The sequence below is a fragment of the Drosophila montana genome, unplaced genomic scaffold (genome assembly GCF_035044405.1).
Source record: "Drosophila montana isolate Dmon_TW-CO22-7 unplaced genomic scaffold, ASM3504440v1 contig_3733_1, whole genome shotgun sequence".
NCBI classification, from domain to species: Eukaryota; Metazoa; Arthropoda; class Insecta; order Diptera; family Drosophilidae; genus Drosophila; species Drosophila montana.
The window spans coordinates 2,111,941-2,131,620 of NW_026998620.1; the positions used below are offsets into that span (position 1 = coordinate 2,111,941).

General features: G+C 38.8%; 1 protein-coding gene across 4 annotated transcripts in view; it reads right to left on the bottom strand.

The window, feature by feature from the left end:
- Window positions 1–19,680, bottom strand: part of jus (julius seizure) — a 29,917-nt gene that overhangs the window by 8,162 nt on the left and 2,075 nt on the right. For all 4 annotated transcript variants that reach the window (XR_010437564.1, XR_010437563.1, XM_064694266.1 and 1 more), the window contains exons 2-3: window positions 3,088–3,864; window positions 436–588 (exon numbers count right to left, since the gene is read on the bottom strand). Coding sequence is in view for 2 of the 4 variants with exons in the window: in XM_064694266.1 (XP_064550336.1) it covers window positions 436–588; window positions 3,088–3,760 (826 nt within the window). In the remaining 2 variants the exon portion in view is untranslated. The remainder of the gene's footprint in view (window positions 1–435; window positions 589–3,087; window positions 3,865–19,680) is intronic.

Here is a 19,680-nt window from a genome sequence, read left to right on the forward strand (position 1 = left end):
ACTTAGTCGTAATTTCATTGCCTTTCATTAGTTGGTCGCGATGACTCATTGGCCAGAGGCTAAATGCTCTGCTCATTAATATGTCAATCATTAATGAAGCAATAATCGCACAAATTGATTTTAATTTACAGCTTTTAATGTGGCCTGGGCATACTAAATATATTATAATTATGTCAAATATGAATTAAGTCTGCGCTTGCACAATCCCCACCCGTCCCTGCTCCCTAGATACATTATATTGCAACGTGCTGCCAAGTTTTTCCCTTCTGATTTTCAATTCACAGAAAAGTTAGTAATCAATGTAAGGCTTTGGGGTATTTGTTTTTTTCTGCTGGCCCTGCAATTCGTTTTAATGAAAACTTGGCAGACTGACAGGCAAGCCTCGTTGCACTGTCAGCCCCTCCTTTCCCCTTCCCCCTTCCCCCGTGCACTTACCCTTGCCACATTTGTCAATGTGATTGGTGATTTGCAGATCGTCGGTGCACTGGCAGTACTTCTTTTTGGGATCGCATATGGAGCCGGGAAAGCCGCATTCCAATGTATTATCGCACTTGTCGCCAAACTTTTTCTGCCCGCGGCTGGCATAATCTGTGAATATAGCATATAATATATAGATATCAGATAGAATAAACGGAAATCTTAACACATGTTTTTCGACTAATCCCAAGCGACAAATTTGTAATGAAACCGCAACAAACTTTTAAGCCAAACAAACAAAGAACCCACCAAAAAAAATAGGAAGAAAGGAAAAACAATTTTCAGCCTGCTGGAAAAGTGAAAAGTATTTGAATCCCGTGCGGCTTAGTGGCAGATTAAAATGTAAATTCATGTATAAATCTCTGGGCCAACGACAGTCAGTCAGCCGAATACGAACAGGTATGTATATCTATGTGTATATCTATGTGGTATATAACCTGTGTGCACCTTTACAAGCCGCGCGCCGAAATGTTTTTGGTTGCTGGCTACGCACACTCGAGGGGCCGAAGTGCGGCTCAAGTGTGGGCACTTCAGCCTGTGCATGCCGCATGCTACATGCCACATGCCACATGCCACTTGTCGGATGAGCATGAGGGGTGTATTCTTCATTAAGTTTGAATGAAATGAAAATACACCCACCACACTAGCACGCCAGCGGCATGTAAAGTGAGTTGAGTTGTGCTCACATCTTAATTAAGCACTTGGGAGCAACTTTCGGCCGGAACTGGCGTCCAACAATGTGCGCAAAATCTGAACGGCAGCCAGGGGTTAAGCGCCAGCGTTAATGTTGCCGCATATGCCATACACCAATTTGTTCGCGCTGATACTCTGCCATAATTACCAAGTACACTGCCTATGTTGTTGATGATGATGAGGCTGAGGTTGACGATAGCAGGCAACGGGAAAACGGAAGAGGATGTGCGCCGGCCTAGCATTTAAGCCAGCGGAAGCGCAAAAGACAAAACAAAATGGCTGCGCCTGCAAAATGTTGCGCCATTTTTGTGTGGTAAATATACGTATGTGTGTGTGTGTGTGTGTGTGTGTGGTTGTGCATGTCTATTTGCTAGCGGTTTATTTATAAATGCAGTGCCTACTATGAATAGCGCCCAGTCATATGCAGCTAAAAAAGCAACTGCTGCTGCTGCTGCCGCATCGCATCCGCTTTTGTGGCAGGCAACGTTGCAGCAACCAAGCGAGTGTGCCACAAGACACAGTGAGTGCCTGCCCACCAACATTTTTGTGACCTTTTAATACCCATTTCAAAAAGAGATTTTACCAAACATGGCAGCTGCTTGTGGCACGTTCCATTAGCTCATTTATCACACGACCAACAAATCAAACCCCGCTCGCCGCCTCGTAAGTGATTGCTGGTGTCGCCTTGCTGATGGTCAGCCATTTAACAGGCGCACACAAAAGTCTGCTTCTAGACCCAGCCCCAGCTAACCGCATTTATAATTAGAAACTTTTGCTTATTTCAACAATGCTCTCGCTTTTTGCAATATTTTCAAAGCAGCCGCAGGGTAAACTTTTTGCATATGCCGCAGCAACAGCTCATCAAACTGAAATAAAAATGGAAATTCTCGTTGTGGTATTGCGCACTGCATGCGGGGCTCAGAACTAGAAACTATCTATGATTAGGGATGGAAACGTTTCGGAATTGTCTGCAGACGATAATAATAACAATATATATATTTATTTTGGAATTGCGGACTGTACTAATAAATACGACAAAAAAGAAATGAACTAGAGCTGTTTGGCTATTTGGTCTTTTTATTTAAGTAACAAAATATTTCTTAAGGAAAATTTAAAAGTAATACTAAGTTCAGGAGCTAGAAAAAATCCTGACGATCTTTCCTATTTTCACGGACTTTCACGGGATTCCCGTCCTATTTTCATCTCTATCGAATCTATCGATAAGCTATTCATAGTTATGGAACTCTATATACAAAATATTTTAATCTTATCTAAATTTATTTTTTCAATGTGGTTGAAGGGTTTCCTCTTTTGTGTCTTATAAGCTGTCGACTCACGCGCCTTCGTGAACTGTAAGAAAGCACGGCACGCACCTGGCTCTAGTTGGACCGCTGTAAAAGGCCTACATGCATACACACATGCTTACATGCATGCATGCATACATGCATACGTGCACGCATGCATACGTGCATACATGCATATATGCATACATAAATACATTCATACACAAATACATAAATACATACATTCATATATTCATACATTCATACGTTCAAACATTCATACATTCATACATACATACATGCATGCATGCATTCATACATACATGCATGCATACATACATACATGCATGCATGCATGCGTACATGCATACATGCATGCATGTATACATGCATACATATATACGTGCATGCAATTGTGCTCGAAGTCATGCCTCTGATGATTATGCAACAATGGTAAATGTGCAACATGATGACGACATTGTTGTACCTATTTGATTACGGCCTGTGTGGCACAAGGTATTTGCATGCATTGCAATTGTGAGTGGGACGGGATAAGGCCCGGCAGGTGCTGCCTGGAACCCAGCACCCGCTCCCCCCCCCCCCCCTCTTACCCCAACAAGTGGTGTTAACTTACCGAACTCGGGTGTTGTCGTCTCGGGTCCCACGCTGAAGCTATTAACGGCAAAGAAATTATCACCGTCATCGGCCAGCGCCAGCGGCGGCAGCGGCAGCAGCGCTGCCAGCGCGACAACGGAAATCAGGCACAGGACATTGTTGTTGGTGCCGTGGCGCCCCATGTTCAGCCGGCGTTGGCTGCCGCTGACCCGACGCGCCATTAGCATTAACGATTGCTCCACACGCATTTTCAGGGAGGCGGCTTTGGCGCGCCAATTTGATGGTGTTGTTGCCTTTGTTGTTGTTGCTGTTGTTGTTGTTGTTGTTGTTGTTGTTGTGGCGCCCTCAATGCTTAAGTGCAAGTTAACTTTGTTTGTATTAGACGCTGTTGTTGTTGTTGCTGTTGTTGTGCTTGGCGCCTGGCTGGGCGACAAGTGTTGAGCTTGTTGCTCCAATGCTGCCCAACGGCAATTGTTGTTGCTGTTGCTGTTGTTGTTGTTGTTGCTGAAGTGCTTAGCTGTTGCTGGCGGTGGCGCTGCGGCTGCGGCTGCTTCGTCGTCTTCGTCAGCGCATTGTTGCTGCTGCTGCTCAGATTTTAGGCGCGTCTCGCGCCGATATTTGGCAACGCCAATAAAGCGGCCCTGCAGCGTTGCAGCACCGTGACGGGGCTCTAAAGCCCCATCTAATCTCATATTATTCGATCGTCCTCGTGCTCCTCATCCATGCTGGCCACGAATCGTTGAATTTGAGCGCCTTTTTGCCACTCCGTTGGCTGCTTCACATGGAATGGCCCCAGCTGCAACAGACAAAAGAGGAAAACTTTTTATTTAGATTCCTTCGATAAGATAAGATAATAAATAGATGCTCAGAGGCTACGTGAGCTAGAAACAGCCTCTTTTTAATTACTGATAACTCCCCCCAAGAAATCGATAAGAATTTGCCTATTATTAAGATTAACTATAATACATTCATATTATAAATAATACCATATTTAATAGCGTCCAGGCCTTCAGCTGTTCGATTAGAATTAATTTCCATATCTGTTTATTTTGAAATATCTCGAGGCTTTTTTTAGCTGTAGATGCCAAATTGGTTATGAATGTAAGTCCAGATCTAGATCCAGGATACTTTATTCATTGGTCCTAGGTATGTACACACATTTGAATGCCATATTTAAGCCTTACAAATTTTAGAATACTTCATTTACTGAGGCATTGTCTTGGGCTTTGGTATGTCATATTTAAGCCTTACAAATTTCATGAAATGATCGGACAACAAATACCGAAGATAATTTTGAAAGCATTGTCTACAGACTGGGTCTTTAAGTGAGTGTGTGTGCATGTGTATTTGTGTGTGTAACTTGAGTATTTTTAAGCCCAGCTCGACCCAGAATATCGCCTAGTCAGGCCCTCTCGACTAGTTTTGATTTCTGGTTGAGTCAACAAGGCTGCGGCCAAATAAAAAAAAGCTGGGCTAATCACTTAACTGCGTGTGAAATTACAAACCGACGTTGAAACAATTTCCGAAAGTGCCAGCAAATGGGCAGCTCAATGAAAATTGAAACCAGATCCGTTCCGCCACCTGCCCCAAGCAGCCAAACTGGCGAGTTGCCATTTCTCTTGTCATGACACGAGCTCGGAACGCCCCATGGACACAAAATTAAATTGACTGGCAGCAAATTGGGGAATCATTGGAGAGGTGCCACACAGCAGTGGACAGCTAATTGGATTAAGGTCAGACTTACACACACACACACACACACACACAAAAACACACACACTCACTCATATGTCATTACATATGCTCGTGTCCAGTTTTATTGTCTCTATTTATAATTGCTTTTTTGCCATGTTTTTGGCTTTTCGATTGTTGTAAGCATTAAGTGTATTTAATTAAATTTCGCTTCAATTATTCGATTTAATTACGGGGATATTTGTGTGTGCGCACACGAGCTGGGCGCGATTTATGGCGCCATGTTATTTCCATAGTGCCCCATAAATAAATCATGAATCTCTGAACATGCAACACACGCATGCGGCTCGAATGTCCTGTCGGCTGCGATTATACGCTATGAATGTTGCAACATTTCTGCATGCCACATGCAGCTGCCACGGCTGACTGTCCGTATTAATGTGTATAGATGTGTTCATATGTATATGTAACACATGCTTGTAGCTGTGAAGCGAATTGCTGGCGACATTTCTCTGGCATCTGTCAGGCCTAAAGAGGCCTATGCAAACAGGTCTTTAAACATGTTGCCAAATGCTTCACGAATACGTGTTTAAACATTGTACAGCCTCTCTTCTACGTGCTGTCCTTATCCATATGTATTTAAAAGCCATTCGCTAGAGCTCCATTCCATAGAGCTCACATACAAAAAAGTGCATTTACCCAATCAATCTGCTTATCTATTTTTATCGATTTCTTTTGCAAATATTTGAATGCTCTGAACCCATTGTAAATGTGTAAATATGTATGTAGCAGAGAGAGGGAAGCAGTAAGTTTATAAAAAGTATTTATTCGGATTCAGCTTGACGAGCTGAGTCGATTGAGCCATGTCTGTCTGTCTGTCCATCCGTCAAATCATCGATAACTTACGCCTGCTTTTTGTATGTAATTTGGAATGTGGACTCTTGTATAGTATACACAGGTCCAGAATTGTTGTTCCCACAAGAATTGTAAAAAAAATTTGGTTTCACAGTCCTGGGCTGCGGTAATAAGTCACATTTGGATAACATATTTATGCCCTAAAGTTATTTGAGGTCGGGCAAGGCACAGTTAGAGCACTCTACTTTTTTTTCATAGATACTTGAAGCTAAGCAAACATGTCTGTGCCCGACATTATGATTTCATGAACTTTACATCTAAATATAAACGTCTGTTGGATGTCATGAGATTTCCCAGAAGGCTTTTGGCTATTTGCAGCTATTTTGGTGTAAATGTGAGCCTGCCAATGTCAGCACCCAAGGGACCCGTAACTGTCCCGAAATTCCTAGCTAAACAGTGTAAATCCGCAAATGATTTACATTTACAGAATTTAGCAGATATGCTGTACGCCAGCATCATGATTTTTGTTCTCTATGTGGGTGGAGGGAAACTCATAAAGCGCGACTCACGCAACCGAAAATGATGAGCCGGAAACGTGTTGCATGTTCCATGTGGCCACATGCACGCATGTTTGTGTACAAATTGTTTTCGGGTTTACCATAAATTTATGTGACGTCGGCATTAAAAGCGAGCATAATAAATAAATGTCAAACGCGGCGTATACGCAATATTAATAATATGCGACCGGCAATGGCTCCACGCTGATGAGACAATCGCTTGACACATGAAAGGCATCCGGAGACACAATGTGTGTGCATTGCCAAGGGAAATGACAACAATAATAACACCGAATGCTAACCCAAGGATATGGGTTTTGTGGCGTATACGCAATGTGTGTAAAGCGGACTGAGAGAGAGGGTGAAGGTAATTCGTTTTTTTTTTGGGCGTATTATTGCACAAAAATTTGATGCTAATTAAGACGACCTGAGCATAAAGGACAACACCTTTCTTTCAGCCAGTGCTAAGCGTAATGCGGCAGCACGACCCAATAAATACTTATGGTCGGGCTATTGTTTTAGCATAAGCCCCAACCAAGGCCGCGACTGAGTGCCCAGAGCATATCTCTATATATATATATATAAATATGTATGTGCATATAAAAATAAAACCACATACTAGTCCAAAGAGCCAATTCAGAAATTCGTGCAATAAATTCTGCAAACAATAGCGAAAAGCCTCACATTCGAGCATCTGCGTGAACCCACATGTGTGTGTGTGTGTGTGTGCTCGAGTGTTTGCCTGTTTGTGTGCGTGTCTGTTTGTGTGTGTGTGCTTGTGTGTGTACGTAGTCGCCTACAGGGCAGCAACAACAATGCACTCGCATAGACAAACAATGAGCCACACACAAATTCAAGCATGGCGGCAGAATAGAAGACTCTGCACAGTGGTTCGAATGAGCGAAATGTGCGAATGACTACGAAAGCAATTAAATTTTAACTATCAAAGAAATAAGTAAACAAAAATTCTAAGAATATAAGAAACTATAAATAAAGAAATAAAATAAAATAGAAACCCTTTCTTGATATTTATGAAATTACCTACTGATAGGTCTAAAACTTGACTTGAAACTCGAATTTGAAGGAAAATGATTAAAATACTGTTTAGAAGAAATAACAATATTTTAAGAATAATTTTCAACATTTATAAATAAATTACTACCCAAAAACATTTATTTAAATTTACAAAAGTATCTACTGTACTATCAATAAATTTATTTAGGACTAAAAGCATAGGACAAAATATTGATGCTAAATAATAAAACAACAATAATACGAATCTTCATATTTTATTTACTTATATCTTTAAATAAAAAGAGAAAAACTAAAACGAAAACAGTTTATGCACAAATTTGTGTGCAATTGAGTCACATATTTTCCACTACTTTGATAAAAATCTCAGCTTAAGTTCTAGAATAAACACATTTAACAAGGGGACCACGAAACGAAATCACAAGCAAAAAATCAACTGCATGCTTTCAAGGGCAAACATTCTGAGCATCGAATGTGCGAGACTTTTATTTAAAACAAAAAAAAAATCCCAGTTGATGTACTGGGCGCACAGAATTCGCCCGTAGGTCAAGACAAAATAAGACGGCGACAAATTGCACTCACAGTGGTAACAACAGACAGCGCAAATAGTTCGACAAAAATTCGACAATTGTAAAATTGTGCTGCATACTTTCAGGGGCAACACTTGAAAGACATTCATAAATTTTCAGCCGAATCGAACTACACTGGAAACAAACTGAATACCATATTCGGTGCAGCTGGGAACATCGGAGAAAAAAGGCAAGCATCTTTTTGACCATATCTATGTATATTTACTAAAACTGAATGCGTTAAGTTTAGACTTTAATATGATTACCAGGCATAGAGAAGTCTTCTAGAAAACATGAACTTGCTCGTCGGGAATAGATAATATACACTTTATCATAGCTGACTTGAAGTTGGAAAAGAAAATATTATTAATTTAAATCAACTTTGGCTATCATGCCAAACAAAAAAAAATTGTAAGCAAGTAAAGTTGCATTTTTGAATACTGAACTTGTCTATAAATAATAAAAATATATATTAATAAATAATAAATAAATGGTAAATAATAGTGTTAATAGTAAATAAATAGTTGCATTAGTTAGGGGTTAGATTATTTCACATTTTTTATGAAAACTACTCGATTTTGAAATCAAAAATTGTTTGACATCAAAGAAATATAAATTGTTTAAATAAAGTCAGTTCTTTGATTAAAAGAACTTTTTGAACGGCATTAGACAAAAATTCAAAATGTTGAAAGAAGTTAAAGTAAATCAATTTTTAACTTTAAATGATCATAATTCGGATAAATAATCCCATTTGCAAATAATATCAGCACACATATTAATCCTATACGAAACTCTATATCAATCGTAAACTAAAATAATTTAATTCTAAATTTTGACCAAAAATTAACAAATATTTTGACACAACTTGTCACATTTCAAAAGTGCACAATATTTGATAGAAATGCATGCTGTCAACTTTTACGAATTCAATAAAATTTCAATTGGATCTAATTTAAATAAAGTCGGCTCTTTAAATGTATATAATATAATATATATGATATTTATTTTATATATTCGTCCGCCTGTTTTGCTTTTATATATAAATGTGTTCTCCGCAGGCTTCATTCGTTTTGAAAGTTCATATATATGTTTTGGCTGATGTCGTACCAATGTGCGCTGGCAAAAACGCATTTTGGCTAAATGCCAATACTGAAAACCCGCTGAGTCTACTCACATATAGCCATGCGAAAAGTCCTATATATTTTATTGATTGCTGATGTAAGTTATCTGAGCGCAGAATCTACACTAACTAACACCCCATGGAAAGGAGTGTGCCAAGCTGGCAGAACGCATCAGTTCATTCGCATATCTTAAGGGCCGCCTCATTTAGGCAATACAATAGGCAACATATCCCTTATACCCACACACAAATCGCGTCTGTGTGTGCGTGTGTGTGTGTTTCTTGACTGGCAGCCAAACAATGCGCACAAGATTTATAGGCTGTTGAGCAAATTGCTTGGCATTAGGTTCTGCAAATGCGTCCCACGGAATGCAATAGACATGGCGCCAAATGCTGATGGATGCCTGGCTTTTGGCCAGAATGCGTCTGACAGGCGCATTCAATACAAATTATAGCCCACTTGGGTGCGATGAGGGGGGCAGGGGTATCACTTGTCCAGCAGTGCACCAAATTGCCAATAAACGAATCAAATATGCATGCAAAATAATTTATACACATAGATATATTTGTGACAGCATGAGTATCTTAAACCCATTCAATTGAGGTCATTGCGCCGAACGGCATCTAATGAATACTCGGACAAAGTTCAGCTGCTGTTCCCAAGGCAAACTGTTGAATAAGTAAATTGAATAGTCGCCATATCCAAGCAGCAAAACTTTCGCAAATCCACGTAACATTTACCACAAATTGAAATTTTGGAATCGATTAGCATCGCTTGGCTGAACTTTTAATGGAATTTGTTCGTGAAATATGACGAGCAATTTAAAGGATTATTCATCTATATAATTGTCAGCGTCATTATCGTATATGCATTCATTAATAGCTATTACCATGTTTTCATATCCATCTGCAATTTAATGCATTTGCTAATGATAGCCTCCATGAAAACACAAACTGCAATTAGAGAGCTGCTTTAGCAGCTGAGTTAATTAGTGTTTGATTTGTATCAATATTTAAAAATGAGCAAATTTTAATAAAAAAATATAACTTTTCTATGACCATTTCTCTAATCGCTCAACGTGTGCGGAATATTTTCAATTCCTAAATTAAAGCCAAGCAAAACGCTTTCCTATCCTTCAATTCAATTTTCCTATTCTATATTCTGTGCAGGTTTTGCTAAATTGTGCCATTTTTCTCGATGATAGGAAGAAATGACATTAAAAGCATTTCAATTTACTCTCTTTTTTATTAATAAGGCCCAACAAGTCTCGAGTCAAGCGACTCGTCTCATTAATAATTCGGGTCTTTTTATTTTATTAACTAGTCAACGATTTAACTCTTAACTGCTTTCGGCCTCTTTTACCCCCACACATGATCATTTAAATATATTAGGTTCTATATAAAATTGACTGAATATAAATTATATTGAAAAACAAAGCTTTTTTATTTACTGCAATTCTGAGAAGTTTATTTAAATTAAACTTTATGAAATGAGGGTAAATATATTACTAGAGGAAATTTTAACAGCGTTTCGTTATTATAAATTAATATCTGAAATATAAATAGTTACTGAATTTGAACCAGCGACCTGTCGCCTGTCAGATAGCAAGTTTGCAAAGTTTTTCAGAGCAACTTTAATTAATAATGACCTTCACTTGAAGCAAGAACTTAGTTGTACTTTTGCTTACTTTTGTCCAAAAGACAGCTTCAGTAAAAATGTTATCAGTCAGTTCGGGAATAATTCTTATGCCCTGAACCCATTGAAAATGGTTAAAAAGGTTTTGTGGAAATGTAGGTAACAGACAGAAGGAAGCATCACCGACCACATAAAATATATATATATATATATATTCTTGTTCAGCATCAATAGCCGAGTCTATCTTGACATGTCCGTCTATCTATCCGTCCGCCCGTCCGTATGTATGAACGTGTCAAACTTACAACCTAAAAGAGCTAGAGACTTGAAATTTTAAACGTAGATCCTCCGATAATCGATCATTTGTCCCGTTTTCAAGCAAATCGATAAAAATCGATATCGAAATCAGGTTTTTTGAGCAATTCTCTTAGATTTTAATTGCTAAAGTCAGCAAATTTGACATGTAGCTTCTAGAATATGTTGTATATGTTCAGATCAACTATTTTTCATTTTATAGCTTTTTTATGACTTTACAGAAGAGGATTCTGGGTACCAGCTAGTCGGATACTCCCGACTATAGCTTCTTACTTATTGTCATTATTATTAAATAAAAAGCACAAGTATTCCGCCAAGAAAGATTAAAAAGCAATCAATCCGTCACATTTCGCACAATATCCCACTCTTGGAAGTCTCTCAGGAATTTATGAAGTACCTAACATTTAAACCTTCCCTTCAAAAGCATCCTCTTCCATTGAAACTGGGAGCATAAATTATGCACATTATCTTCTGTGAGCTTAATATATTATAAATTTATATTAAAAATAGCCCAAGACTCGAACCAGTAACCTCCTTTTTCAGTTACCCAATTAGCTGCATAATTTATTCATCTATCGAGTCTACTTTCTGTCTATGGCCGAATTTTTCAGTTTGGTAAAATGCACAGCAAGTAAATAAAGCTCTATTATAACTTGGCCACACGAAATCTGATTCATTTGTTTTGGAGTTTACCAACACCTTGGACTATTTATTTAGTTACTTTTAGACTGTGAATGGGTTTTTTGTGTTTTGTGTGTATCGCATTCATGTTTAATTTAGATTAAGGTTAGCACTAAAGGCATGTAGGCGTATATACGTATATATTAAAACTCAATTAAATATTGCATGTGGCTAATAGGTCGCCCCCCCCCCTTCCCCTCCTCCCGCCTATTGTGAATTCATTTAGTTTCGCATTTCATGTACATGAACTGCTGGAAATGCTTATGCCCCTCCGGTCAGGACTTAGAAGTCGCTAAGTGGAAATGCGGAGCGTGCAATTAGCATGCGACATAATGAATTATGATTGTTGTACGAAAACCAAAATTGTCGATGTTATGTGGGCCAGTTTTTTGGGTGGATTTGTGTCGTGATCGGGTCCAATGTGAACTTTTCGGCCGACGTTGCCATGTGAAGGGCAATAAATAAAATGGCGAAAAAATGCGAATAAACAATAAAGTATTGCTAGTAGGCATTGTCGCTGTTCCCAGTCAAATAAACAAACAAAAAGCAACAAACTGGCGACGGCGAGGACAACAACAACAACAACAATAACAACAATAGCAACAACAAATCCTAGTCAAACGGATATGGCGTGAGTCGTACACGTTGTAGGCGTTGCCGGAGCTAAGGGCTTGGGCTTGGGCTTGGGTTTGCTTTTTTGTACAGCTCTTTGAAAGGTATTGTGATTTTGCCATGAAATGTATAAAGCATAGAAGCAGACGTCTACAGCTCCATAGAGCATATACATTCTTGATCTCGACAGCCGAGTCGATATATACATATCCGTCTGTCAGCTTCTGTGCAGGCTAGTCTCTCAGTTGTAAAGCTTTATGCATTGAATTCTGCACAGAACCGTCTTTTTGTTGCAGGTAGTAAATATGTCCGAGTAAGACAGATCGAATCGCTATATCTTATAGCTATTATAGTTTGTGTTTAACCACTTTTTTTGTTGTTTCACAAGATATTTTGTCCAAAAAATTGGCATTTAGAAGCTCAAATATGATCTTTACATAGTAAACTCCCATTTCCATCGGAGCTTTTTATCATTGAACTCTGTAGGAAAAAGCGGTCTGAAATTTTTTTGTATAAAAATCTGTTCTTAAGATATCTTAGAGCAACCGATTAAATATGAGGTTCGACTTTCTCCTAGCATACCCAACCAATTTTTCATTTATTATTAGAAAATCGCGTTTAAAGGCAAAATTTTTACTTATGTAAAAAACTTTTCTTGTGTAAAAAAAAACTTGTTCGCCTGATAAGTTTTTTTTTTTAATAGTTAAAACGTTTTTTTTTTGTTATTTTACGGCATTTTACTGAAATAAAGGAAACTTTTCTTTACGGTGTATTTGCAAAACCGTATCAAATCGTCTCAATATATCATAAGGCTCAAATATGAAGAATCGCTTAAAATCTCAGCTTGGGTATTTAATCTTCGGCGTGCCGAAAACGGATTTGCTTTGTTCCTTTTTTTGGATATTTATATTTTCTAGCCTGGGGGGCACAATAACAGCGCAGCACACAGAAACGGTTTGGGGACGCAACAAAGAAAGTTAAAGAAAATTGGAAAAGCACGAAACATGGCGTGGCAAGCAGCGGTTCCTACAGCAGACATCTAGCCCAACCCCTCCCTTCTTTCAACATTTGCCATTTGCAGCACGTAGTGGAAAATCCAACTCGAACGCGGAGCCCAATTAGCCAGCGCGGGGCTGGAAAAAAGGCCCCCACAAGAGCTCTGACAAGTCTACAAGATTTTGGTGGACTCAAAGAGCGAATGCATGTCCATTGCTCAGTTGGTGTTTATTTATTATTTTTTATTTTGTATGTTTTCTTCACTCTTTTTTGTCGTCTCCTGCGCTGTTTGTGTGGTTGTGCTGTTGTGCATTTCCGTTTCCGGCAACACCAGTGCAGCGGATGCGCAACGGATGCGCCACGGTTCCACATTTGATTGGTAAAATGGCATTCAATGTTCAACATTTAACCTTTCGCCCGTCACATGCATGGTGCATGAATCAATGTTGCTCCATAAGCCAATCGAGTGACATTGGCATCGCCGTGGCTTTAATGTTTGGCATTCGTTTGACATTTTGGCGGTCCTGTGCGGCATGCATTACGCATACGCCCCGTCGCGCTGCAGTCAAGCGCTGCCGTTGCTGTCAGCACCATTCATATATATTTTCATAACGCACGCAACGGGGCGTGGCGATTGCGATTTTGCAGATATGTCAACTCTGTGGCATATTATTGCAATGAGGGTTGGCGGTTGCAAGTACAATAATATCTGATTATGAAAACTACAGGGTATTATATAGAGAGCCTTGCAATCACTATGGTGCATTGCATACAACTGACTGACAATCGTGACAGGCTCCTTAACTCCATTGTAAAAATTTGACATGCCTGACAGCAACAAACACAGTTTGCATGTAGACATAATCAACTTGTAATTGCCATTTGATAAATATAACAACGAGCATTGGGAGCTTTTAGGTTGTAAATAAGTTTAGCATTGAAATTAGTGAGACGAGAAGCTAGTTAGACGAGCCGGAAGTTCATGCTCATAACAACTAACTTGAACTTAACAATGAACATGAGAAGAACTAATATGTCAATCAAGTTGTATTTGCCTTGAACGACGAGCATAAACAACTTTTAGGTTATATTAGATGAACAAAAAACTAGTCATGGAGCCGTTAATGCATCCTCATAACAATTAACATGAACTTTACAATGAACATGAATAGAGCGAATAATTTAAATATTTTTGGCATGTTATAAATGTAACAATAAGCACTAAGAACTTTCAGATTGTAAAGAAATTCAACACTGGAGTAAGCGAGAGGAGAAACTAATTATGTAATTCATCGTCATGACAAGTAGCATGAACCTTACAAATAACATGAGAAGAACTGATAAGTTAATTAACTTGTATTTGTCTTTTGTTAAACATAACGACGAGCATTAACAACGTAAATTATTATTATTATTATTATACATAAATAATTTAACATTGAAGTTACATAGACGAGAAACTAGTAAGTCAATTAACATGAACTTTACAATGAACATGAGAACTTGACAGCTTTCAGATTGTAAATAAATTTAACGATAAATAAATTTAAAATTAACGAGACGAAAAACTAGTTAAGCGAGTCGTAAATACATCTTCATGGTAACTAACCTGAACTTTACAATGAACATGAGATAAACTTAAAAGTTACATTTTTTAATTTTTCTTTAAAATTGCGATTTTTGTGCTTAAGTACCTCAAGGATCTCTTTTGGCATAACTGAGGTGAATATTTAGTAAAAGAAAAAAGGGGTTAAGAGGCTTAGTTGAGCTTCAAAAGGAAACTTAAGTGCGCCGAATTAAATACAAAGAAAAGGTTAGATAAATACTATGCCACAACCCAGTTATTAAGCTCAAGGTAAACACAAGCTGTTTCAGCATGTAATTTAAGGGCTCAAAGCCGGCTGCTATCAAGGATCTCCGTGTGCTGTTGCCAAGGCAACGCCTGCCTCAAAAGTCTACAAATCTATATATATATATATATATATATATATTTAAATAACATTTATTCCTATCTATATTACGACAAGCAATGAAAGCAAAGATAAACAACAGAAACAATTGAAAACGAAGCACTACAAATATAGTTATATATGTCAAGCTACTCCGATAAACGCAACTGGATTTATGTAGACAATTTATGTGGCCTTAGATAACTTCATGGGCACATCGTTTGTCATATGTGTGAGTGTGTGTTGTGTGTGTGTGTGTGGCAAAGTAGAGTGTAAATCCGTTTTGGCCCCAACGGTGCTGGGCAATTTAAACTCGATTTCCCATAAAGAATCTCAATCCATTTAACTTGCCCGCTTCGCATGCGGCGCACACAAGCAATTCAAAAGCCTATCCATGCGGCATTCACATTGCACTTTGCCAAACTAAATGACCTGGCTTTAAAGTCACACACACACACACACACACAAAGACACACACACACATATACCTCTGTGTACTACATATAGTTAGACACGTGGCGCTGCGTCGGAAGTGAATGCGCTTCGAAAACGCTACAAAATTTAAATCTAGTGCGAGCAAGGCGTTTACTAATGGGGCGTGGCCAGCCAGCTTGTATGTGTGTGTGTGTGTGTGTGTAGAAAGCTGCTTTCGCACATTTCAAATTCTAGAAGCACGTCGCCAAGCGCTAATGCATTTGCCCGTTAATGCATGAAGCGCATTTCCGGCAATCCATATGCAGTCACAGACCTAGCAGCTTGCTAAGTTCGTAAACAGTGTTGCGAATTTAGCTATTTTTCAGCTAAATTTGGTCAGTTTCTGCGCTCGTCAAGCGTTAACTTGTTTTCAGTTTCAGTTTTCTTTTGTTGAAACTAATTTAGCTAGTTTTAGCTTTTTTCAACACTGGGTACAGCAATACATAATCAAGCCTAGCTGCTTGCTAAGCTCGTGGCTATTGTTGCGAATTCAGCTAATTTCCAGCTAAATTAGGTTTTTTCTACTAGTCAAGCGTTAGCTTGTTTTCCGTTTTCTTTTGTTAAAACTAATTTAGCTATTTCAAGCTATTTTCAACACTGGCCACAGCAATCCATATGCAGCCACAGGCCTAGCTGCTTGCTAAGATCGTGACTAGTGTTGCGAATTTAACTATTTTTCGGGTAAATTTGGCCAGTTTCTGCGCTTGTCAAGCATTAACTTGTTTTCAGTTTCAGTTTTCTTTTTTTGAAACTAATTTAGCTAGTTTAAGCTTTTTTCAACACTGGGCCTAGCCTAGCTGCTTGCTAAGCTCGTGGCTAGTGTTGCGAATTCAGATATTTTCCAGCTAAATTTGGCTATTTGCTGTGCTTGTCAAGCGGCAACTTTATTTCAATTTTCTTTTTTTAAAACTATTTTATTTATTTTTAGCTATTTTCAACACTGGCTACAGCAATCCATATGCAGGCCTATTTTGGCTATTTTCTTTGCTCGTCAAGCGGTTAACTTAGAAATTTACATGTGCCTGCAATTCAGTTTTTTGTTAAAAGTAACTAAGCTACTTTTAGCTATTTTCAACACTGGCTTCAGTTGCTTTTGTGCAGCGATAATTGCCAACACTGCACTCTAACCCTTCCACAGCCACAGACCACGTTCCTGGTCTGTGAACCAATCTATGCACGCCAATTCACTTGTCGTTGGCTTTGCAGCACGCACTGTCGGGACAGTGGCTGCGGCTAAGCGACAACCGTTTGTCATTTTAATTGCGCATAAAACACCTCGTGAGCAACACACACACACACATACCAGATAGCAGGCACATAGTGTAGCTAGTTTGTTGGATTAACCCTGCGCTGACCTGAAAAATGTGTCGACTATTTGTACGCGCTCTGCTTTAATATTCCACACGTGCAATAATCCCATACTCCCACACACACACACACACACACAGTCAGCTCGTTCGGGGTGTAATGAGCACAACTCGAATGCCAGTTACCAACAAAGTTCAAGTGGTTTTTGTGTCATCAGCCAAATGGGCCAACAGTCAAGCTGGATTGACTTAAAGTCCCAGGCAGGCACACACACACACACACACACACATGGCACACACACGCACACTCACTTAAAATACCACAGAATGTCGTACACAGTGATAACACCTAACCGAGACAATTTACAGAATCAACACAAGTTAATTAATTACAGTTGTTGTGCAAACAGCATCTGGGAAATGGAGGCAACGCCTCCCTCGCCACGTTTACAGGCAAGTATAATAAGAGTACATGATTGTCTTGTATTTATTTCTGTGCGCTTCGTTTCTCACAATAAATCAGTTGATCTCTATATATAAAAGGGTTTGCCCTCAAACCATAAGAAATCCACGCACAAGCGTGGAAAAATCGCGGTTGTATGTAACTTTATTCTTTAGCATTCGATTGGACTCAAACTTTTTGAAAAATCAACAAATTCTCGATAAAAATGTAGGTGACAGATTTCTTGATTATTTCCAAGAATCTTTGTAATAATAAATACATTTCAGACAAATCCACCCAAGAGGGTGGAAAATGCGAGTCAAGTATTTTTAGGCCAAGTTCTAAGTTTAGTCCTATCGGCTGGAAACTTATTTTCAAAGAACTTTCGTAAAAAGTCATCTGAATAGTCATCTTTGACGATTTTAACAATACCGAAACCTCTTCGATGGAAAATGCGGCTCGAAGGTTGTGCGAACGTAAGTTTGTTGTTTGGCTTCAAACTTTCAGCACAAAGTGACAAAAATTTGCGTAAAATGTTGTTGCCAACTTTTGATGTCTAATTCAAATTGATTTTCAAATAATAAAGTGAGAGTTTAACTTGAGGAGTGCACGTATATTTTAATTTACCACGTGCGGAAAATGGCTGGAAAATTGATGCCTAAAATTAGAAGCAAAAAAGGCGAGAGCTGCCAGCTAGAAATCAAATTGAGAAATTGTTGAAAATAATTATTTAAATCTAATTCTTAAAGGAGAACTAACATTCAATAATTGAATTAAAGCCTCTGCAAATGTTGTCCTTCGTATGGAGGAGAAGCCATATTTTAAAGTTAACTTTTTTATCTTTTTAGATCTTTTCATTTATTTTTATACTCATGGAGAGTTTTTTGCAATTCTGTCTAGAAATGAGTAACTCCACCTGTCTTTCTTTAGATATTAAGAACGGAAATGTACTCGGAAGTACAATCTTATTTTAAGTACATATATGAGCAACTTTTATACAGAAAAGTGCAGAAAATATTTATGATTTTTAATTAAGATATGCGAATAAAAAAACGCATATCTAATTTTAGCAGTACATCTCAATAAATCTCTGAGATCTCCGAGTCAAGATCATGAAGACAAAGAGATTTGCTTTCTTACCAAAATTTATTCGACCAATTTTTGTTTGCTTTTTAAATTTTATAACTCTTTTGACCAAGATAAATATTCTTTTAATGATCTTTGAGAAACACATTTTTTGCATTACTTTAATGCTAAGAGCTCCGAGCGAAATGAAAGCAATTCAAAAGCAGCTTAGGCAAAGGATTGATGAACAAAGGCAAAAACTAAATTTTGTGAGCGATGGCAATTTTCTATTTTCGCCGGCTGGGTCATAAACTGGCAATCATTATTATTACAGTCATGTGCCAGGCAATGGGGCGTAACGGCAATCAACGCGAAGACTTTCAGATAAATAACCGCACAATTTCAATTTTCAACACATAGGCAAATAGAGGCTACACAGACCTAAGGAGGATATATATATATTTAAATGCATATTTTAATGGTCGTAAAAGAGCCTAAAATCCGTCCCTGGGGCCGACAAAGCGCCAAATGCCACTGGGCATACTTAAAGGTCTCAAATACACACACACACTCACACACACACAGAGAGACAGAGCTCCATTTAGACAAGGCCAAGCGCAGCTGAAACAATGGAAACGAACAAGTAATATAAATTATAAACGCAAACTCTGCGACAAGGATATGCGCTGGCAGCGCAGGAGGCGCAGGAAGCGAAGGAGGCGACATGCGATTTGATGGCAAATCATTTTGCACAGCAAATCGAAAAGCGTTGCCCAAAAAATATAAAGTGCCAGACTATAGCATCAAGTGAGCTGCCACATGCTGTTGCCGCCGGCTAAGGTCAAGGGTCAGCCCGTCTTTGATAATGTTAAAATTTACTGCAACATTTGGCAGTAGCATCAAAAAGCAGCTGCGCCGCCGCCGCCGGCAAATCGCTAGCTCGTATTCAAATGTATTTGTTTTAGGTATTTTTTTTTGGGCCTAAATTCGATTTGTCGTTTTGCAATTGATGACGTGGCTGCAGTTGTACTTGCAACACCAGCAAAAAAATAAGTGGCAAGTTGCAAGTGCAACTCGGCAACTGCAGCAGCTGCCGCAATGTCTATCCCAAATCGATCCAAGCTCGGGGCGAGTACGTATAACTTCACATGCCGCACACCAAAGAGTTGGCTATACATATATATATACATAGTATGTGTGTGTGTGTGTGTGTGTGTGTGTGTGTGTGGAGGCCAGGCCTATGCCACGCGATGTGATTGTGAATGCGCAAATGTGACGACGTTGCCAAAGGCAGCTCCAGGCTGCCTGCC